The sequence below is a fragment of the Harpia harpyja genome, chromosome 9 (assembly GCF_026419915.1).
Source record: "Harpia harpyja isolate bHarHar1 chromosome 9, bHarHar1 primary haplotype, whole genome shotgun sequence".
NCBI classification, from domain to species: Eukaryota; Metazoa; Chordata; class Aves; order Accipitriformes; family Accipitridae; genus Harpia; species Harpia harpyja.
The window spans coordinates 11,058,707-11,081,704 of NC_068948.1; the positions used below are offsets into that span (position 1 = coordinate 11,058,707).

A 22,998-nucleotide genomic window follows, 5' to 3' on the forward strand; every position below is an offset into this window, starting at 1 on the left:
AAAGGTTTCCACTGCTACTCTTCACCTTAAGGGTGCTTTTAGTTCTTGCAGGTCTAGAAAAGCTGTTTCCCATAAGAAGCTTGGCATGCACAAAAGAAAAGATTTTTTTTGGTAAAGTTTGTCTTCACGCTTATAAAATAAACAGTGGCAGCAAACTTTAGCATTCTGTCTTTCAGGCTTTCTTCTGTCAGAAGGTATTGGCAAATGACAGAGAAAAAATTCTTAGCTGAGAGGATTGATAGGTTGGTGGTCACAAAGGGGTGAATTGGCCCTGTGAGGCGGAGGACAGGGTTTTACTCCGCTTGCTGTGGGCTTCCTTGTCATTGTGGGCAGATCACTTAGCCGGTCTGGCTTTACACATGTGGAGATAATTCTTCTCACCTACCTCACATGGGTGATATTGTGCCGATTCCATTAATATTTTGAAATTATTTGGAGATCCTGCGGTTGAAGTACTGGAGAAGTAAGAAGTTTTGTAAGTTACTAAATAATTATCATTATATCACAAATACATGTATTTGCTGGAGGAAACATTTGCAGCCAAATTTGTCTGGCAGCCAAGCCATACAGCTGCTGCAGTATGCTACTGAAAATAATTACTTGCTCAAATAATGCATATTTACAGTTTATGGGGGACTATTTTGAGGATTATGTATCATTAAATACATGGACTAATGTAAGATTTTAAAAAGACTACTTTCCCAGCACCGCTCCCCAGAGTCCTTAGTGCCTGGGCCACGTGAATAACGTTCCCATTCCTCTGTCCAAGCCCAATGTTGTGTTTTTAATTTATTTTAAGTATCCAAGGAATGCTGTCTCCAGTATTCAGAGGACTCTAAATCGGATGTGAGACACAAATGCACCAGAGAAGCTTATCAGAGAAACAGGGTTGGCGTGAAGCCTACATAAACAACCATAAATTTTTTTCTCATTTAAATGATGGGACTCAGGAGGATTGGCTGATTATAGCTGCAGTGGGCTGTCCTTGGGCACCAAGGAAAGTGCTTTGGTGACCCCTGGTATTTGACATGAACTGAATGTTTTGCTTGCTTATAAACTTACTGTTACAGAATGACCAGCTTGGTTCTGGTAAATTGACTTCACAGGTCACTTTCCAGAGTAGTTTACCAGCAGTAGATGTTGTCTCCTATCCTTGGACTTCTCAGGAAATTTTAGCTTGGTTTTAACCTAGGTAGGAAGAGCTCTTGTTTCCAACCTCTCTTCTCTGCCTCTCTCCCTCAAAACACAGGAAGAAACTCAGTAAATTTGATCTTAGCCAGAAAGTATTTTTTTTCCCCCTCCAGTAAGTATCTCATTTCCTGAAAATCTTGTCTTGGACCAGAACTTCTACTGGGACTTTTTAGATTTAACATCACTCATGGCCAAATCCAGTTTCAGTTAGCGTCAAAGTATTCTTGACTTTGTGGGGAGCAGCATGAGCTCTTAGCTGGGCAGCAGGAGCCTGGTCCCATCACACCAACATTAATGGTGTGGTTTGCCCTAGCTGAGCCTGTTCCCTGTACTTGTATAAAAAGCAGGTAATTTTGCAATATAGCTTTGATTATGAACACCATGCCAGAAATAGTAAGGAATTATTTTATGGTTTTACTGAGAAACTCCTAGTATTTTATTAGTGTAAAACCTATATGTAGGTGCCCTGCATTGAACTGACACAAATAAAAATAGGAAACCTTCATGCTTGCAAACTCGATCCCACAGTCTTGAATTAGGTACAGTAAATACTTTCTAAAAACAAACCTGAAGCAAAACCCTGCCATGGCCTGCCTGATACCCAATGTCTAGTCTGTATTCAGTACTCCTCCATTTATAGGATTATTGACTCCGTTTGGCAGTTCACAGGACTAGTATCCGATTGAGCGCAGGCAGTGCGCTTTGGCAGCCAGCAGAGATAATGCAATACGCTGTAGCGTCGGTGCATGTCTGGAAATCGGTGCTGGGCTGCAGAGGATGAAAGCAGTCTGGCTGGGGCTGGCACCTGATGTGTAGATGCTCTGTGCCATCCCTTAAACAGTCGCCTTCTCTTGATGCTCCACCCTCTCATGAAAGCTCAACAGCTTTCCTGGCTCAACATTCAAATAAATTAATGAGAATTATTTTCTTAAAAGTGGTGGAGAAAGCAGGAGTGTAATAACTTTAGGTGTAGTCCTTGCTTGTCCCAAATGTCCCAGCAGGCCCAGGGCATGCAAGGAGTGAGGAGGGATTCCTCGGGGAATGGCATTGAGCATTTGCTGGACACTTGGTCCTCTTGCTCCTTTTCTCATGAACATTGAGTACTTGAGGAACAGGTCTGTGTACTGTGGTCTGGGGCCAGAATAACCTCCTAGCGTTCTTTTGGGGTAGTGGGGCCTCAGGTCCTTCAGCATTTCACCCACAACATTGCTGTTTCTGGGTGATGGAACGACCACCCTGCCAGCTGAAATGGCAAAAAGCGTTGCTGTCTCTCTGCAGTGTCCCACAAAGCAGAGCGATGGGTGAAGGTGTAGCTCAGTATGTTTGTGATTAAGTTTTAGTTTGTGCATGATGTGATTAGAGAGATGTGGAAGCATACTGGAGGCAGTAGGTGTTGCTTACGCTCTCAAAGCATCTTCTGTCGAGTGGTTTTGCAAGCGCATCTGTCGCCTCGTACAATTTGGGAGGAGTGCTTTGGGACAGGAAAGTGTAGGGGAGGCTGTTGACAGTCATGGCCTCTGAGATGGGGTTCAAACCTCATGGTAAACTCAGTTGTTTGTAAGGTTACTGGGGCTTTGCAAAGTCATTCCCAAAGTCCCCCACGAGCGCTTGCTACCTTGTGGTGTCAGGGGCAGGCTTGCAAAAACAGGTTTCAAGTTGCATGGATACCCTCCCTTTCCTCTGCCTGTTCGTTCCGTGCAGGTGGCACAGGCGTCAAGTGCTTGGCAAGGGGTTCTGTCGCTGCTTTGTGCACCATCCCACTCCTTTCTGTCTTCACAAGCTTCCATTATAGGCGCAAAAAAACCCTGTATTCCTTTCCTTTCCTGTTCAGGGCCCCACATAACCTCGTCCTCACCTCCCTACCTGCTGTTAGTGTTTCTCACCCTGTGATTCAGCCGGTCAGTCCCTAGCATTGCCATCCCCTGCCTGCTCCCTCCGTCCTGCTTCTGCAGCTCAGCCTTGGTGCAGGCAGGCAGCCTGCCTGGGTTTGGGAAGAGGCTCCCACCTCCTGTCTGCGCAGCCGCCCTGCCTTCCACTGGCAGGGACTCTGCTTCTAGCAGTGCTCCCTGCTCTGGATGCTTCCTTAGGCTTGCTGCTTTCTCCTTCTGTCCCCCAGCCCCCAAGCTGATTTTTCTTGCTTAAAACCATCAAGCCTTGACTCTTTGTTTGCCATGCTCCTGTGAACTTGCACTGCGTTTGGAATAGTAGCAATAAAAGTGAATGATGAGCTAGGCAAGAAATAGGCAAAGAAGTGGAAGAGATAACCGTTCAAAGTATTGTATCTCCTGTAAGAAGAAATAAAATCAGCAGTGGCTGCTGGCTTCTGACAGCACAGCTGACTCGACTGGTGTAGGTGACTTATGGTGCCAGTGCACATGCAGAACATGGCCGCTAATACCTGCCAGCTCTTTTAATTGTACCTGTGCAGAGTGAAAGATGTCTGATTTAAAGCATATTTAAAAGCAGGAATGAATTTGGCAATCATTTTTGATTACTGACTGCTGTGTCTCAATGGTTGTTTATCAGTGTATTTTAAAACACAAGTGTGGTGTGTCCTAACATTAAATTGGATACAGTCATAGAACCTCAGTCACTTAACACAGCTGGCTGCCTGGGTACTCCACACTCTCACTCTTCCAGCTGCATTCCCTGCAAATTTTTTCCTGGAAATAATGCAAATACCTTACTTGAGTGAGTCAGTGGATTACCGACCTTAGGAACCACAGCAGTGTAAATTCAGACCTATGGAAACAATTTGCTGAATCAGTATTAACAATCCAGTGGTCTCTGGAGCAGCGGTCTCCAAAGTGGGGTGCATGCACCCCAGAGAGTGCTTCAGACGATCCATTGGGGTGTGGGAAGAAAATACTTCAGTAGTAGATGTATATAATTTATAAATAAATAAGTATACATGTATTGGGGGTGCATGCTCAAACGCTTTTTACTGATAGGGGAGCATGATCAAAAAAGTTTGGAGACCGCTGTTTTAGAGGAAGACAGAGTGAATACACAGCCACCAGGACTCGTTTTGCTGTTTCTACAAGTTATTTAACAAAGGAGAATGTATATGCTCGGGGAAATGAGGGTGGAAATCACCTACTTAAACTCTTAAGAAGGCATGCAGGTGAGGGCCAGACATCATGTTTTCTAAGCCTTGTTTTTGAACAGATGTTATTTTTTATTAGCCTGGTTACATTCTAGTAGCAAATCATCCCTGTTGTTACAACTGTTCTTTTTCAGGCAGTGCTACATGAGGTTGGTTCAAGTAAAGTGGCCAGTGGCTAATATCTCAGAAGTACTGGTGTTTAGATGATGATGGTGAAGATAATTTGGTGTTACATACAGAGATGGCACAGCATGGATGCTGGCAGATGCAGACATACAGTACCTTCATATTGAAACCACAGGGAGGTTCCAGTTAAATATGTGCAAAGGGGAAAGTCGTCCTTTATCAGTGAAGTTCTGCAGCTGATTCTGTATGGTTTTGAATTATTAACTTTGGGGTTTACAGCAGCCAATGCGTTTGGGGTTTGTGGTTTGCTGTATAGCTGCTTTTTCTATTTGCCATAGAGCTGCTTTTCCACCTAGCCCAAATGTTGGGCTAGTGATCTGGGTATGCAAAAACAGAAAACCAGGGAAAATCAAAAGAAGGAATAACCAAATTTGATATGGGTATGGCTGAAGGCAGAGGTTTTCGTTGTCTTAGTCACCACGGGCTGTAGTGGCGAGCCGATGTCTCATGCTGGGTAGGGAAGAGAGGAAGGAAGTGGATTTAGTGGAAAATTGATTGCATCTACTTGGGCTCTTTCCAGCTGAATCCTGAGTTAAGTACATTCATCCTGAACTAATCGTTGGGGAGAATTGGCTGAAATCTCACATACTTCTTAAAAGGAAAGCTAAGCATTAAAGGAACAATATCCTTATTGTACCTGAGTGCCAAAAGAAGTGAGTGTACTATCAGGAGTCCTACCTATTCGGCGCTCTGTCTTGGAAGCTGCTTGAGATTCTAGTTCTAATGCGACCTGGTGCAGGAAGCTGTGGTCGGTCCACCACAAAACATCAAGGACAGGCCATTTTGCAGGGCTGATTTCTGATTATATTTCAAACTGGCTGAGCAAGGCCCAGTTCATTTCAGTAATTCAGTACAACTGTAATTTTCAGTTTTATTTTATTTACAGCAAAGTATACCGGAATATTGTCTAAACCACATATCTAAGGTCCTAACAAAGTTTTGTTCAAAGTTACGCAGAATAAATCTGAGGTAACGTTATCAGCATCAGTATAATTGTTCACCAGTGTGAGCAAGAGGAGAGTTGTCTCTCTGTGCAGTTCTTTCAAACTTACTGCTAAATAATCTAAATAAAGCCAAACAATGTGCTTCAGAACTGACAGAATATTTTAATACTTTGCCATCCTGAGAATATTTAGATTTTTTCCTACTGTGTACTAACCTTTCTAAGCTTTCTTAGCACTTCTGGTCCTGAGTACTATTCCCCGATGCATTCTTCCATTATCACATGAAGAAAAAGGTTACAGCTGTTGCTCAAGATGCTATCTCTAGGCACTGTGGATCTCAACAATCTCACTTTATTTCAAAGATTTATCTCAAGGGAATGAGAATTGAGCACTGTGAGCTTGATTTCACAAACACATGGGTGCCATTGGTGTTGGCTGCTGAACACTTTCTGGATGTGACTCAAGCATTGCTGGTGTGTTTAGGTTCATCAACAGCACCCTTTGATGCTGCTCACACTGAGGTGCTGACGCATATGATGCTACTGGGAGGAAGAAAGTAAACTGTTCCTGTGCAAATCCATTCTTGTTTTTCTGAGACAACGCAGAAGATAGTTTAGGGAAATTGCTCATCTCCCTTGAGGCTCTCTTGCATGTTGCCACAGGATTGGGCTGTGTCCACTCCTTTTGTTCAACATACTTTTATGTATAAAGTATTAGGAGAGAAGGTGATGCTGCAGCTCACTCCATGCAGAGATGACATTCAGCAATCTGACTTGCCATTCCAGCTCTTGATCAGATTTCTAATCATCTGCTTCAAAGCCGGGCTAAGCTATGATTTTTAGTTGAGGCTGAACTTGAATGAAGAAGAGAATAATGCAAGAAGAACCTGGTAGCAATGGTGAGAGGTCTGCTGTGCCCTCAGTTCAGCAAGTTTACCTAACTTTTGCTAGCTTAGTTGTCAGGTGGAGTCTCTGGTGGGTTCTTGCCCTGATTTGAATGTCCAGTTGGCAGTAGGAATGAAACTTTTTTTTTTTTCTTTGGTTTTGGTTTGGTTTGTTCTTTTTTTTCTTCCTTTAGTCTTACTGGAATACATTGGCTTCTTGTTTTGGATGTATTCCCATAGAAATTATCTCCCTTGTGTATTATAGCAGTTCACTTCTCATGAAGGCTGCTCATTAACTTCAAGCAGGGCAGAACTTGGTGGCTTGGTCATGTCTCCTGCAGGGAGCTCACACGCAGAGTGCAAACCTTTTGAGTCAGGGACTATCAGCTCTACTTGTATGAGTCCACTTCTGTGTTGTGCAAAGAGAACAGAGTCTCAAAAAGCTGCTAGATAAAACTACCAGTTGTGCCTGTGGTCTGCATGCTGTTTGCTTCCAGGTGCAGTTGAAGACTGAAGTTTCAGGCTTTGACTTGCAAAGCTCTTCTCTAGTCTGGTGGTGATGACTGTAGAGGCTGCTTTGTTCTTTAGGATGTAACAGAAGCTTGAGATCAGCAGAGGTTTAAAACAAACAAAAGGGAACACTTCATACGGTGCGTAATGAAATTGTGGAACTCGCTGCTATAGGAACAGCATGGAGGCCAAAAGTATAAATGATCTCATAGAGGAATTAGATAAATTAAAGAAGGATTTGTCCAGCGAGGCTATTAAACATAATAGTTATGATGCAACCTGTGGTGCAGGAAGGCCTTAAGTGCTGGCTGCTGGAAGCTGAGAGGTTATTCTTGGGAACACATCAACCTGTGTAAGCCCTGTTTCTAATGCTCTTTCCCATTGAGCTTCCATTCTTGGCCAGAGCTGGAGACAGGGTGCCATGCTAGATGGATCCTTGTTGCTGCCATTTTGGTGGTTCTTACTGGAGCTTGAATGAAAACCACCCACCACGTTGCATGGGTGGTGGCCAGCAAGGCTGCTCAGGAAGGTTGCATCCTGCACACTCAGGAAGGCTTGGGCTGGAATAGGCTGCAGTTTGGTGATGGATTTATTTTGCCAGAGAATGGGCTGGCACTGGGACCCTGGGATAGCATGGTAAGACAAGAACTCTTTTAAGTCCTGGCTTACAGGCAGCAGGTGGAGAAGTGGAATTCTTTGCTAGTAACAAGCAGGGTCTGTGATGGAACTATGAAAGCTTCACACAGTGGAAGCGACCTAGGGGAAAGAGCTATACCCCCTTCCCTCCCAACTTGCTGAGTGGTGGGGAGGCCTCTCATGGCTTTTACCCAGTGGCCTGTGTTGCTTTGCCTTTGTTCTTCACTTTCTTCTTGAATTTGTAAGCCCAGCCCTGAAAAAAAAACAATTGAAGTACATTTGGAGATTTATTTTACGTTTTCCTGTTAGTGTGTCCGCTTGATAGTTTATAAAGAAATATATTTTAAGATACATGTTAATATTACAGGCCCAAAATAGCTATTAGATCAATGCAGGCTGTTGTATTTCTGTTTTTAAATATATGCTTGGCTTATGTTTTTACAAACTTCTTTGCAACATAAGTTCTTCTGTTGGAGCTCCATGGAAATAATTTATGCCTTAACCCTGAAATTGATGAGTGGTATGGGATAGAATAAATATGTAAGTGGGAGAGAAAGGAAACGTCTGCCAATTTTAACTTTCGCAAATTACATGGAAGCTTGAAAGTATCTGCTAAGTTTATAATATGGTCTGCACAGGAACGCTTTGCCCACATACTAGAGGTCAGAGATTTGTCTTGTCCCTGCAGCATTAAGTAACCTTTTGGTTAAATAACCTGACCGAAGAGTAGGAGGAGAGAGAAAGGAAGAGAGAATTCCACACTAGAGTAAACATGGCACTGAGATTATGGGTACCCTGCCAAGAAAGGTGGGGTTTTCCAGCAAGGTAACAAAAGATACTAGCTATCTATCTACATAATCCTGCTGGAGACTGACAAGTGTAAGTCATGCAGCTAGGTTGGGGCAGAAACCAGGTACCCTCCAGGTCCTCTCCACCCAGTCTTGGGCTTGCTGGCTTTGGCGGTGGCAAATGCTGCAGAGTGGTCAGAGCAAGACGCGTTACCTGCCTCAGTGCAGAAATGCGAGGTTTTTTGGCAGCAAAGGCGTGCTTTCTAGATAGAATGGTGTTCCTTTCAGTGCAATAGCTGACACGAGGCAAAATCCTAGGGAAGATAATGAAGTTTTTCATTTTGACATCATGGCAGGTTAAGGTAAACTGCAGAGGAGAGTCTAGAGTTTACCCTGGGCTACAAACATGTCAAAATGATAAACTGCCTTGTTTTCATCTGGATTTTAGCACACGTTAGTGAGTGCATAGCAAAGATAGTCTTTTTTCTGGCAAAGATAGTACCTTGGGGCAGGTCTACAGCTTGTATAAATTGTGATGAATTCAGTGATGCTGTCACGATTTACACCAGCTGCAAATTCAGCTTAGTGTAGTCATCTGTGGCAGGAGGTGTGTGGTACTAGCACGTCCGTGTGGCAGGAGCTGGCACGCTGCTCCCATGCTGGAGAGGTAGCAGAGAGCAGTGCAGAGCCTGGATAACAGCCCAGAAATGGAAATGATAATCGTATTATACAAGAGTGTACTTTTGTGAGAGTCCAAGTAAGAGCTGGGCAACGGTAACCGGGAGGAAAAATAGTTAACTGCCATCTGCCTCTCCAGGACAGATCAACTTGAGATAGAGAATGAGAATGAATACTGACTTTGTAGCCACAGTTACTTTGCACTGAAAAGCTCTTTTTAGTGTACAAATATGAATTAGTATAAGAACTTAAACTATGAAGGAATTTTCAACTAAGATTTTTAAAATAATTTATTTTAAATGACAATCTAAATTATAATTTTAAACCATTTTTATGCTTTCCCTGCATCGATATTTTTAAAAAGTAAATCTCCCAATCTCTTAAAAGTGTTCATTCATATCTTGCTATGTCTGCCTACCTGATGATAATATTTGATTAGAATTTGTTCACAGACTCTGAATACTCTTTCCTGAAAGAATCTATGTAAAGGGAGAAAACAATACACATCCTGTACTCCACCTTCATAGGCCTCTAGCATACGATGCCACCTTTTGTTTGCAAGAGTTTAAATTTCAAATAAAATCCCAGCATTCTTTTGAAAAAAAGGAAAGGGCCTCTCCCCTGCTTAGATTGTCAAATCCCAGACTAGCCCGGAATTGAATAGGCCAAGTCAGTGACCTCAGGCAGAAAGAATGTTGGTTATTTACGTAGGGCTTCTGCTATTTTAGCAGCAAACCTTTTCTTCTGAAAGGACAATGTATACTGTTTTGTGTTTATGGCCAAGTAAAAAGCTTGTACATTTGAGATTTGCATCGTAATAGCCTCGTAACTCAATATACAGCATCCTCAAAAATAGCAGTGCAAGTCTCTGTTTTGTCTTAGTTGGTGCAGGTCTTTTAGAGGCTTTTACAAAAGTTCTCTAAAAAAACCATCCTAAAGATTCAGCTGCTTATGTTTGCTTTGGTGCCCCCCCCCGAGTTTTTTTGTGGGTTTTTTGTTGGGGGTTTTTTTTTGCCCAAAACTAAAATTACACGTGGTTTCTTTATGAGCTATCAGGCCAGTGCTCAAAATATTTTGATGCATCTCAAGCTAAGCTGTGCCTGCAGCTTGAAACCAGGAAAATGTGTGAGAGTGTGTGTGTGTGGAATTCACACACCGAGCATTTTTGCTGAAATAATGGAAGATCTTTACAGGCATTCTGGCCTGGTGGATGAGCCTGCAATTCCAAATGGTTTTTAAAGTGTGCCTTTCTCAATAGATCGTAACCATGAGGAGCTATTGTGTGAGTAAAGCACACATTTAGGATCCAATCCTGCATTCCTTAAAGTCAATGGGAGTCTGAGCGTGAAAGGAATGCAGGATTGGGTCCTGAAACAGGGGAGCAAAATTGTGTGCCAGATTGCTTTGAAAAGAAGAATACAACACATCCACAGTAGCCACTTTTTAGTGTTTCAGATTTCAAACGGCTGGAGTCTGTGAAAAGTGGCTTCTGCCAACATGCAGTATCTTCTATTCAGAGGAATTTGGCATTGATTTCCCCCCCCCCCCCCATCTTAAAAACCCTGAAAGCCCTAGAAATTCACCCCTCCTTTCACAAAGCCTGAGCAATTGAGCATTGTGAGGAGGGGACGGGGCAGTGGCGGTGGGGGATGGAAGTTTCTCCAAGCCCAGGGGCTGGGGCTGGAGCACAGTCCTCCTCGCTGCCCCTTCCCGCAACGAAGACCCTGCGCTGCCCTGGCACCCGCCATGGAGGCTGCGGCTCAAACGCAGGACCCCGTCATGAAGAGGTGGTGCTCACGTTGCTTGGTGGCTTTGTGCGAGTCCCCTGTAGGAGACGGAGGAGAAAAATTGAATTAACAGTTATTCAGGGGCTAAAGCAGCCTCCGTGCTCCCCGTTCTCAAGTGGGTGGAGTGACAGAAGCCCTGTGTAAAGAAAATCGCTGTGCAGATAGGCAGTCATAAGCCAGAGAGAGGGATGGAGAACTGCGGGCCCGAACTCACATGCTAGTGAAGGAGAAATGGTAACAAACAAAAAGTATTGGAAGCTTGTGTTTTCTTTTGGCACGTCTTTAATTCCTGGGCAGGTGAACCTCCTCTACCAAGTGAAAGAAAACGGATCGCCTGGGTGAAATTCTGCATCAGTTTTATCTTGAGATGACTGGGTAGAGGAGGTAGCTGAGGTGGGTTGTTAATATTTTCAATTATTTATTCCATGTTTGTGAAACTCGGTACTTCTCTTGAAGTTTCAGCTCCTGGAATAATCTGGTGACTTAAAGTTTAGCTTCCACTCTTCAGAAATAGTAGTTGTCCAACCTGGGGCTTTGTGGAGAACAGATTGGATTGTGGATGTTCTGTTTGCCCCTCAGCTTTTGAGTTATTTTGGTCCCGGTTTCTCAATAATTAAAACAGGTACTTAGAGAGCACACAGGCACTCTTCAGAGGGTGGGTCGCACCTTGCATGGCAAGAAAAGCTGCAGCGTCTGTGCCAGAGTTTAGTTTAAGGCTGTGGACGGTGGTCCCCATCATGGCACCCTGTACTGTCATGATGGTATCCACAGGCCGTACGGAAGATTGCTTGGGCACTAACTGCCCCTGCATGGGCTCGGCGATGGGCCCCGCCACAGCCCGTGGGTGGCACGTGGGGTGTAAAAGTGCGTTTGGGTGCTGTCTGCGTTTGGGAGCGTGAGCAGCCCGTGGACGGCCACCGCGGACTGGCTCTGAATCAGAGCAGCCCCTGACCTATGCCAGGGGCTTTCACAACCAGGTTGGCCTGGTAAAGTTCATGTTTCTGTTGAGCAGTGATGGAGACTGTGGCCACAGGTGGGCGGCAGGCATGCAGATAGGTTTCCTCAGCCCAAGCCACCTTGTGTCTGGTTTCACTTGTACAGGGCTTTGGAGCAATACGTGGGAATTTTCCTTCCCTGTTATGGTAACTGGGAAATATTTGAGCAAATGTTGTTGTGTAGTAATCCTGCCTGTATGTTTACATGTCGCTTTAGTCTGAACGCCTTGAGAGATTGTCACTTAAGGTGCTAACGTGAGACCAGTAACGATGCTGGTGTCACATCAGTCACTGCAGAGATGGCGTCCGAAGCAGTTAATAAGCAATTAGGTCCATGTTTAACATGGCTAGCTAAAACAGATATGCACAGTTCTTTGGTCAGTCAGGCATGAAGAGCCAGGGGCTGCCACGCTCAGAAAGCTGTGTGAGTTGTGGACTAAAGCTTCCAGAGTGCAGAGGTTCTCACCGAGTGCCCCGTTCAACCTTAGTACTGACAATTTGTAAAGTAAGGAAGGGGAAGAAATCCTAATGAGAGAAGCAATGTGATGTGCTTTTTTCCTCCAGAAAGAGCTGTTAAAGAAGGATGCTGTGTATTTGTGTTGCTGCTGTGAGACAAGGCAGGAGCTCGCGGGTGCCACTTTCCCAGCAGGAGCAGTGGTGGCCATGCCAGGGCTCGAGCGAGCCCCTGATGCCGCGGCAGGGCAGCCACAACCATCCCGCCTGGTCCTGCCCCAGCCTGCACCTTGCTCGCTGCTTGCGCGGGGACTCCGGTGGGGCCGTGCCCCCGTGGGAGAAGCAGCAGCAGAGCTGAGGTCTGTGCTTGTGTGTGGTCAGACCTACCCAGGCATGTCCTCAGCCAACAGGAGTGGCAGGTACTTGTATAATATTCCATGGCGATAGCTTAGGCTGTTGGGGCTTCTAATTAGCTCTGCTTTAACAAATTTCTTATCTTCAGCAGTGATACCTACAGCTGAACTCTTCAATTGCACTCCATATGGGGAGGTTTTAATTACATTTTCTGACTAAAATACAGTCGTCTTATTCCACACAGCTGTAACATTAGAAATAACAAGGACATTATTAGTCATCTCGCACTTTGTTCCCTCTAATGCTGAAACTTTCCCAGGTGGAAGTTACAAGAAGAGGCACATATATCACAAGAGAGATCATGATGGTGAGGAGGTATGCTGGTGTATTTTTTTTCAGTGTGCTGGTAGTCTCAGGGACGCACCAGGCGTTATCTGGGAGGCGAGGCTGGGGCTGCAGCATTCCCATTATGTCAGAGGGGAGTTGTTTGTTTTTAAGTAGCGCCAGGCACTGAGACAATGCAGGCTTCTCACATGAACTTGCTTACACTACAATACTAGTAAATCATGATTATTACCCAACAGTTGCGTGTTTTTAATCATCAAAGTACTTAAAATATTATAATAATGCTTGGCACTTTTTGACTTCAAAGCACGCTGCAAACAGTAATTAGGTCTAATAACCATGCTGTGACAGTGAGACATTGCTATCTCTTGTCTTACCAAGGCGAGGGGGGGGTTAGTCCCCGACACGGTTGCATCATCCCATGTGAGAGTGGGGATCTACCACTGAAGGCTGCAACTTGATAAACTCACCTCCCTATAGGCAAATACCCCCCTGCCAGTAGCGGTAGGGAGGGCTTTGAAGATGCTTTCTGGGCTAGTGGGGCGGGGGCAGGACATTTTCACTGCTGTTTCGGAGCACCTCCTCAAGACTTTAAAACCTGATCTGATTCACATTTTGTTCCATGAGGGCCTGGAGCAGCTTTTGAAACAGCGTTGGAAAAAGTTTTACCCCATCTTGGCTTCCTGGCTGGTGTGTTTTCACCACCCAGTGGAGTGTTGCGGAGGCTGGAGAGAATAGTTGTGGACAGCCTGTGTCAACTGTAGGTCATTTTTCCTTTTACAAGCCAAATCTTTGAGTTGAGTCCTTTGCTAAAGCAACAGCTCTCCCATTCCTGCCTTTTAGTTTGCATCACATAGGAGATAAAAATTGTGCAGGAAGTTATTGCTAGACACGTTTAAATACCAGAGACTCATAAACTGGTTAAATTTGAACACTGATGTTAAAATCAGTGCTGATTAGAGCTGATTCTGATTTTATATATTTTTTTGAAGTTCCAAAAGCCTGCATTCTTTTGGATGTTTGTCGTGTTGGTTGCAAACACCAGTTGTGATAGTTCCTTGGGACAGAGTAATTTCTAGCTTGCGTTTTATTAACTACTAGATTATATACATGAATCTTTGCAGTAGATTATATACATGAATCTATGCTGGAGCATTTGCGAGGTCTCTGCCTCCCACCTGAGGTGGTGGAACCCCCTTATCCTGGCAGTCACTAGCTCTCTAATGTGTGGGTGTCAGTTAAGAAATGTAAAAGTTACTTGCAACAAGCGCTTTGTTACCATGAGCGCATAAGCTTTGTTTTCTACAGTAAAACAAGACTAAAGAGCAGTCAGGGAAAAAAGGGCTTCCCTATAAAAGCTAGCGTTACGTGCCTGCATGCGGGCTGCAGGCTAGGCGGCTTCTGCCCTGTCCCGTGGTCCCCCCTCGTGTTCTTGGCCAACCTGCTGGTCTTCTGGTCGGGTGTGAAATGGAGCCGCTTCCTCGCTACTGTTGAAAACTGGTCTGACAGGGCAGACATGCCAAGGTGGGTATCCAACAGAAGGAGGAAGGAAGCACAAGGAAAGGTTTGTGAAACCCCGTACTTGTGAACTCTGCGCTAGGCTGCTCATTATAGCTGCTTGTTATTATTATAACGAGCTATCAGCAAGTTGCATCAAGTTTTGTCAGAAACTTTTGACTTTTTTGTTTCAATATTATGAAAGCAAATAGTAACCCAGGCTTGGCTATACTCAGTCATTCAAAGGAAAGCCAAGCAGCAGGTTTTGTGTACCAGTGGGCAGAATGATATTACCTTGTCTAGCTGGCCAGGCGCTTGACTCAGCTGGCTAAAGCAACATTAGTTTTTTTAAAACTTTTAATCGCTGCCTGATTGACAATAATAGGTTATGGCTACACAGAACAGGCTGGTGCTGCGCAGGCCCGCGAGTTACTCCAGGACCTGGAGAGGTGAAACCGCCTTGTCCAGTGCATCGAGTTGGAGGCAGGTACCCTAACCTCGAGGCGTTGCACCCACCCTGCTGTGCACGGCTGCCCTGCGGCTGGGAGGTACCAACGCTGCATCTCCTTGGGCTTTGTGTCTCCCTGGCTGCAACTGCCAGCGCTTTCCTCTTGATTGCAGTTCTCACATGATGCCCAGGCACTCGCAGAGTTTGGTGTTTGACTGTGTTCAATGCTGTCATTTAGGAAACTCTTCTGGAGGGCAAACAGAACGTGTGTTTTTGCCTTTATTTCTAAAACGCAGTATGTAGAAGCCAATATAGTGTAGCCATGGCTATTTGTGTGATAACTTGCTGTTTCTTGTTTATGAGATAATTACTGTATGATCCCCGAATGAAATTCTTCTAAGGGAAAAGTCCTGTCAGTCTTATTAATTATTGATAATAATAGTAATTATCATGTGAGCAAGCTGCTTGCCTGCTTTATGAGTTTAGGCAAGTCGGTTCCCTAATAGGTGGCTTGGTTTTTTTCAGCTGTAAAATGGGGAAAATGGTATTTTTCCTCAGTTTTGAAAGGTGTTGCTCTGTGAGTGCTGTGTAAAACAGAGATGTTTTTACCACATCAGCTGTACGGAAGGGGAGGCCAGCTGTCTCTCTTTGGCAGGCAGGGGTCTTGCAGAGCAGGGTGTGAGCAGTGTGCAAGTTGTGCAGCGGCTGAGGTGGAAGCTTGCAGCTTTGCTGTGCTGGGGTGGGGTGAGGTTGTTTCATGTTGCAGGGTAATCAGCTGCCAAATACATCTGATAACATAAGTGTTTTTGAGAGCCAGTCCAAAACATCAGTTTTGCCTTGCTTGCTTTGGGTCATAGGCTTCCCACTCCTTCCCAATCTGGGAAGGCTCTGACCCCATTGGCTTCTGCCAGTGATGCTGTGCTAAGGAAACAACAGGAGCAGAATTTGGAGCGTTTCTGTCGACCTGAGCGCTGCCAGGCTCTGTGCACTGGCATACAAAGCCAGATGTACGGGTCCTCGTGTACCTTCCGCAGTGCCTTTGGAGATGCTGACGCCTCCCCGAATTAGGGCGTTCCTTTCCTGCAGAGATCCTCCGGCAACGGAGTTCAGGATTTGTCCCTAATGATCTCTGCTGCTTCTAAGCATAATGGGTGTGGGGTGAGGGTGATGGCCAGTGCTTCTCCACCCGAAACAGATGCCCCGGCTCTGCACCGGTGCTGCGTGAGAGCGAGGTGGAAGTGCTGCATCAGCACATCCAAGGCGAGTCCCTGTTCTGAGTGCAGCCACTTCATTTCCATCATCTAAAGACAAGTTGTGTATCAAGGCTGGGTCTGGCAGAGCCAACATCCTTTAAAGAGCCATTCTGGCCTCTTTCCTTTTCTTCCCTCCCTTCCGTTTACCTTTTCTTTACCTTTCACTGGAGAGGTTTAAAAACAGCTCGGATAAGCAGGAGGGAAGATCTAGAGGTGGTTGCTCCTGCATCAGTCAAGAGAGGCCCTGTGACCCCCTGATTGCTGTCCCAGGCCTGTGCCTTGTTTGTGTGACATGTAGGATGGACCAGTTTTATCTAGGTCTCAGAAGAGATGGGACAGTCTCAGTGGTTTGCCCATGCCACCAGGCTCCTGGTCCCCACCAGAGCTACCAGGCAGTTGGAAAGACAAACAAGAGCTGACTCCACCTACCAGCAGTATGGAGACAGCAGCCCGTGAGATCGACAGCCCAAGAATGTGCACACAAAAGAAGCATTTCCCTCGGCCACGACAGTAAAACCGCCAGACAACCACATGCAGCATGTGATTTCCCAAAAGCATCAGTCCAGATCCCAACTTCTTTGTGCCACACACTGTTTCCCAGGATCAGATCACAGTGGCAACGTGTAAAAGGCACTTTCAAGCTCTGAAAATTAATCATATTTTCCTCAACATTGTTTATGGAAACCGTGGAGAGCACTCCTGCCCCTCTGTGCTCGGCCAGCTGGCTCAGCTCACCGGCCCTCAGAGTCAAAGCCTCCGCAAAGATCGGTGGTGTTTATGGTGGAGCTACTCTGCCTTGGTAGAAGATGTCCAGGCTTATTTTGTGGAGTAAAAGCTTCAGTGGTGACCTGGGAGGGGTATTCTGTTGATCTGTAAATACAGAGCATCTTGCCCTCTTCTTTGCTCTGTGTCACTGCTTAATGGCAGCTGGTATGCAGCCTGTACGTAGTAGGCACCATGCCGTCTGCTTGCCAAGGCTGAAAATGGCTTGTGAGAGCACCCAAATGCTTGGGAGCTTTGGCCAGCAGGACCCTGGCACAGAGTGGAAATAAGGTGAGTCAGGGTGAGTGTGGTTTCCCTTCTGCCTCTCTGGTTTTGCACTGATAAAATGGCATTGCTTTCAATGGAGCAGCTCTGGTGTAAGACAGATCTGATCTGCTGTGTGTAAAAACTGGTTGGGCTCAGTGGTTTTTGAATTCCTGGGTTTAATCCTTTTTGTTGGGACTCTCTGGAGTCTGTTGTGCATTTCTTAGCTGTAAAGGCAACCATCAGTTAACGATGATCACAGGCTTTGTCAATAGACTTCTGCAAGTGCTAATGAAATGGCAAATGTTCAAACTTGAAAATGAAATCTCTTGTTTTCAGTGGGATTTTTCTGCCCTTCCCTCCATCTTGTGTGCCTTGTACTGCTTTAGTATCACAGGGAGCTGTGGGTGTAGTTGCTGTGGCATTGATTAATGTATTAATATTTTTAAAGCTGACAGGAACCATCCATATGCAGTATCCCTTGTTTGGTCCTTCGGAGACAAACACATTGCTGATGTTGATTGCAGTGGATGTATGCTTGCTGTGATTTCACCTGCTAAGAAAATTGTCTCAATTTACAACTAAGCCTTTCCCCCCAGAATAATCATTTTTGGGTTTAGATGTCAGATTTTCCAGGAACTGGTATCAGCTGGGTTCCGTAACCTGCACTTAGAAGTAGTATTTAGTTGATAAGGAGTTTGTTAAGGGACAATGGAGCCAAGAGCCTAACCCTCACCCATGTCTCTGGATGCACCCTTCGGGGAGGAGAGGGGCCAAGAACTGGCCATGCATACAGGCACAGCAGGGTGTGCTTTTCACTTTGCATCCTGAACGACTGGGTTTGGGGATGGAGCACAAAATTCTGACGGTACCATGTTTTAACAGGGAGAAGACTACGAGGAAAAGCATTCTACAATGTCAATGGCAAGGTGTACTGTGAAGAAGACTTCCTAGTAAGTAAGATTTCAGGCATTTTTTTTATTGTTTTGAAACTGAATTGTTCTTTTATATTGGCTTGTTTGCTTTGAGAGACGGTTTAGTCATCTGGGGCCTCCTGCCAGTGCTGGAATTGGAAAGCATTTACCACTAGCTCTATAAAGGCAGGATCAGGCCCTTGGTTTGAAGTGGTGGCTATGAAACCAAGTACATAACTGTCTATAAGCCATCACAAAGTGTAAATTATGAGAGTAAACACTGGAGCTGCTCAAGCCTGGGACTTGAATTGCAGCCACAAAGCCTTGCCTGCCAAGCTAGAGCTTAAAGTCAAACATCTGGGGAATACCAATCATAACAAGAGGGGAGACGTTTTTGACTGGAGCACGTCATTGCTGTGTACAATGTTGCTTTGTTGCAGGCGCAGTTTTAATCACTGCTCTGCTCGGAGTGATGTGGAACTGCATTGTGATTAGCTAAAAACTGTTAGCCACGGAGGAGCAACTAATTTTCTCTCCATGCGCCCGTAGCTTTTATAAACGCTTTACTTTAATAGAGACTGAGTCATGAATAGAAAAATGAAGCTTGTTGCTGAGCTGTGTTGTTCCAAAAATAAAATATTTGTGCAGTTAAGGGTGAGGATTGTGCAGTAAACAGAGAATGACTTGATAAGTGGCAGACCATTTATAATTAAGATAAAGAGGACGGCTTGGCTGGGAATTGAAAGTAGAGAGGAATGATGTATTTTAGCTTAGAGGATGATGAATTGGAGAATCAGTATGCTGAATTTATGCCACCTTTATTTATTGAAATACCATTCATTTAGAAGCTTGAGTCTTCCAGAATGACTTTCCATTTCTAATGAATATATGGCCATGGTTTGTGCAAAGGAATTATTCAAAGTACATCCCACAACAAAAATGTTACTGGCAGTTCAGAGTGTGCAAATGCATTTCTCATCAAGGCAATCCATAAAAATAATGGAAATTCCTAAAATATAAGCCATGTTTGCCTTCATGTGTTACACCTTTGCTTTCAGCCTACCACAGCTGGAGCCTGTTGAAAAGAGCAAATTGTATTTTGTGCAGAAAATAAGTTTCTTGTTAGAATTGCAATGTGTTACTGTTTTGCTTGCATTTTGGAGAGAAAATTATTTTTTCTCCCTTGCTTTTTTCTTTCCTGTGTTTCTGCAGAAGCACAGGGAGAGGTAGAAGAGGTGGAGTGTGAGATGGAGGGGCTCAAACCTTTGAGATTTTTGAACTATGTTGGAATGTACTTTCCCCATGATCAAAATCTTTCATCCAGACTTAATGACATGATTGTTGTTATTAGCTTGTAATTTCAGCCTAAACTAATGGGAATTTTAAATCTAAAAATCTCAATCTTTTGGAGAACACTCAGTTTTCAAGGGTTTGGGGGGAAACCTCCTTAGTTCTTAGACATGTTCTGTAGTAGGCTTTTGAAGGGAGATACTTGCAGTGATTTTCCCAAGAAAACTGAGGTTAAGGACCTGATAGGAATAAACTTTCTGCAAGTTAGGGAACTGTTGGGACATTTAAGGCACAGATTTAAAAATCCAAACCTCCCACAGGTGTGTCTTAGCAGATTCTCAGTAGCACTGAGGGGTTGGGAGAGAAGCAGACCAAGGGACTCGCTGCTGCAGAAGTCAGCAAAAGAAATCAAATTCTGATGTTGTCCCTGCCCACGTTAAGCCAGCTGCTTCTCAGAAAGCAATTTCATCTTCTCTCAGCTTCCCCTGAGCAAAAGGCTAGGAATTGTCTTGTTTCCCTAATAAAACAACTTTGCCTATTTTAGAGTTCTGTGCACAGAGAAAGCTCAAAGCTTTTCTGAAATTCAGAGGAAAAGGCTGCAAAGTAGCAATTAAAAAGGAAATTATTTTAACTACTTCATATTCCCAGGTCTTGCTCCTAACCACTTGGAAACCCCCAATCCTCTCTAAAAAGAGGTGTTTTCAGTCCAAAGCAGATAGCCAAATGCTTTTCCTGTATAACTGAGAATTTCGGTCTCTACTGTAACTCCAAATCTTAGTGCAGCTTGGATTCCCTGCTGACAGTATGGTAGTGGGATGTTAGGGAAGTTAAAGATGGTGGGGAAGGGGTGGTTCGGGGGAGGGGGAATTGCTTGAGGGTGAATTAGGCTGATCTTGCACGTTGTCCTCTGACCACTACCATGCAAGCTTTGCAGGCCAAGAAGAGAGTGCCAGCAGAGCTGGCTATGCGTCATAACAGTCTGTGGAGTTTTCCCATAGCCCTGAACCCACAGGTCTTCCACAGAGACATGCCTCCTCCCTCTCTGCAAGCCTCTGCTCTGCCCTATAGCAGCTGTGTGAGTACAAGCTCCTACCTTTGACCATTCTTGCACTGGGAGACTTCTCTCTTAGCTCGTTGCAGCCTCTCTCTGCCCAGTAAATGCAGTCAGAAGCAGAGTGGATCACATTCTGGTCTCATTCTTAGGTAAAAGCATAAGAAAAAGGTGATTTTAATTTGGGGAGGTGAACAGAGGCAGTCTATGTTATAATTGTATTCCTTCTAAGAAAATAGTCTCCTGTTCGTGTTCTTGCTCTTCCTTGGCTTTTGTTTGCCTGGGAACTGATCAGGAGAATTAGCTGCTCCTATAGGTATGGGGAGCCTGGTCACAGCTCTGTGGAATTGCAACCCCGCAGCTTGTGACCAGGTTATTTCAAGTATGACACAAACATAACAGGAATTAGAAAGCAGAGCAGCTTCAGAAAATTTGGGCAGGAGGTACTGTGCTGTCACACTGGGGTCTTTGGTGAAATCCATGTAATAACAACTGAATTGGAAGGGCCTGTGTGTACATGGTTAGGCTTGCAACAGCAGGATTCCCAGGGACAGATGTGAGGAGTTGATGTTTCATTGCTGACAGTCCCGCCAAAGCAGGAGTGGTCTGAATGAGCCCCTCATTTGCCCTCCCAGCGAGAGGCATGCTGATGGGAAGCAGCTAACTTGCAAATGTAATGCAAATGGAGAGCAGGGGTGGCAGTGGGCTGAAGCCTCCCTGCTACCTGGGGGAGAGCCCGTCCCCTTCCCACCCTCAACAGGCAGCGCAGGGCAGAGCTGAGGGCTGTAATTCTTGCAGAGGTCTGTCTATCCCTACTGCTGCCTCTGTGTATCCCATTAATTTGCTGCAGGTGCTTCTTCCCCATCATCCCTGGCATCATACTGGGGGTGTCCTTCTGGCCAGTCCAGGCAAGACACAGAGACTGCAGTAATTCCCGCTTTGGACTGCAGTTAATAGCACATGAACAACAACAGGCAGAAAAGCTGAACTGGTTCTTGCTGTGAACCAGTCAGTGTATGAAATTTTAGGGAAGAATGGGTGTTATTTATGGGTTTCTTCTTATTGTAACTGTTAGAAATGTTTAACATCCTATAGATGTCAGTATTTTAAGTCTCCTGCAATACTGGTGTTTTCTGTCAGAATGGCTTCTGCTGGAGCAGAGTCTCCAGAGCTGTAGTTGATGGCTCGTATGTGATACCTGGTTCTTTAACTACCACTCACTCAAGCCAGATCAGCTCTTTCTCTCTATCAAAGACAATACGTAGAATTCACTGCAATATTATGTATGGTCCTTGAAGCTAAGACCCTGAGAAAAGCCATTACCTGATCGTTATAGATGTTTGGCACCTGTTGTACGAGCAGGGCTTGCCCTCCTTGGCTAAACTGTCCCTTTCAAGGTTCAGCACAGCACTGGTTGCATCTCTTCCACCCTAGAGGCGGTTGCACTTCAGTGGTGAAATGCTGTGCGGGTCCCATCTTTTAAGAGAACTCAGCTGTCTCTTAAAGCATAGCGAGTGCCAGAGAGCTTTGGCTACCAAGTTGTTTCAAAAAAATCGGTCATAAAAACGTGACATGAGTAGCTACTAGCATCAAGCATTCAAGATCTGGCCCTTTCTTTGAAAAGTGCTTTTGATTTCTGGACGAAAGGTGTTAGAGAAATGTAGATGTTATTCATTATAAGCAATTTCCACTGTGCAGCCATAAAGCCATCCAAAGCGCAGATACGCCCATCAAAACCTTTGGCAATAGCCACAAGGTACATTCTTCTAGCAAATAGTTTTCCCACATGTTTGCTCTTACTGAGGGCACAGATTATCTTTCTCTGAATCAGGCGGCTTATTTTGCTCATTCTTTCCATGGAAGAAGTGCTAGAAGTTTTTAGACCCACTTCTGGAGTTGTAGATGGGGAAGGGATGCCACATGCCGCAGTTGTCCTCACAAGAACGGTGCCTGCCTTTTGTGGGGGGGGTTGCGAATTGATGGGTGAGGGCTGGTAAACCCTTACCACCTGGAGGACATGGCATACCTCTTCCTTCTTTGTTCATCTTTGTCAGCCTCCTGCTTCCAGCCCTGATTAGCTGCATATTCTCTCAGTGCTTAAACCCAAGTCATATTGGCTAAAAGTAGTGAATGAATCAGATTTTTAAAAAATCCACAGATAATTCCACTTCTGCCTAAGCAGGGTGTAGAGATTGCCTAATCTATGCAATTTCCAGTAGGAGCACTTCAGTAGCAATATTGCATGTTACTGAGTGTAAGGAGTAAAAAGGACAAAACCAAAACCCCAGACTTTTCATTGCTTTGCTTTAGCTCCAGGGAAGATCTAGTTACTCTTTTTTTCATGCCACCTTAAGGTAGCAAGTCCAGCAATATCCAAGTCTTGCCTCACCCCTTTTAGGATAGTTATTTCATGAAAGGAAATAAAACAAATGACAGTTTAATCCTTCCCTGAAAGCTCTTAGGACACAGATGGCTAACTAGCCATAACAGGGACACTGTTCCTGGTGAAGTGAACAAAAAATAAATGCCTTACTGTATAATAAATAATCCGAGTCAGATGTTCTTGTTCCATTTTGTTGATAAATTGCTGCATAATCACGGGTGAAGGAAAAATAGCTCAATAATTTTAATTTGTCTTTCCTTTTCAATGCTCAAATATCACG

The 22,998-nt window shown here is 44.7% G+C and overlaps 1 protein-coding gene across 1 annotated transcript in view; it reads left to right on the forward strand.

The window, feature by feature from the left end:
* WTIP (WT1 interacting protein) overlaps positions 1–22,998 on the forward strand; it is an 87,935-nt gene that overhangs the window by 43,382 nt on the left and 21,555 nt on the right. The window contains exon 3 of the mRNA XM_052795748.1: positions 17,966–18,033. Coding sequence (XP_052651708.1) covers positions 17,966–18,033 — 68 coding nt within the window. The remainder of the gene's footprint in view (positions 1–17,965; positions 18,034–22,998) is intronic.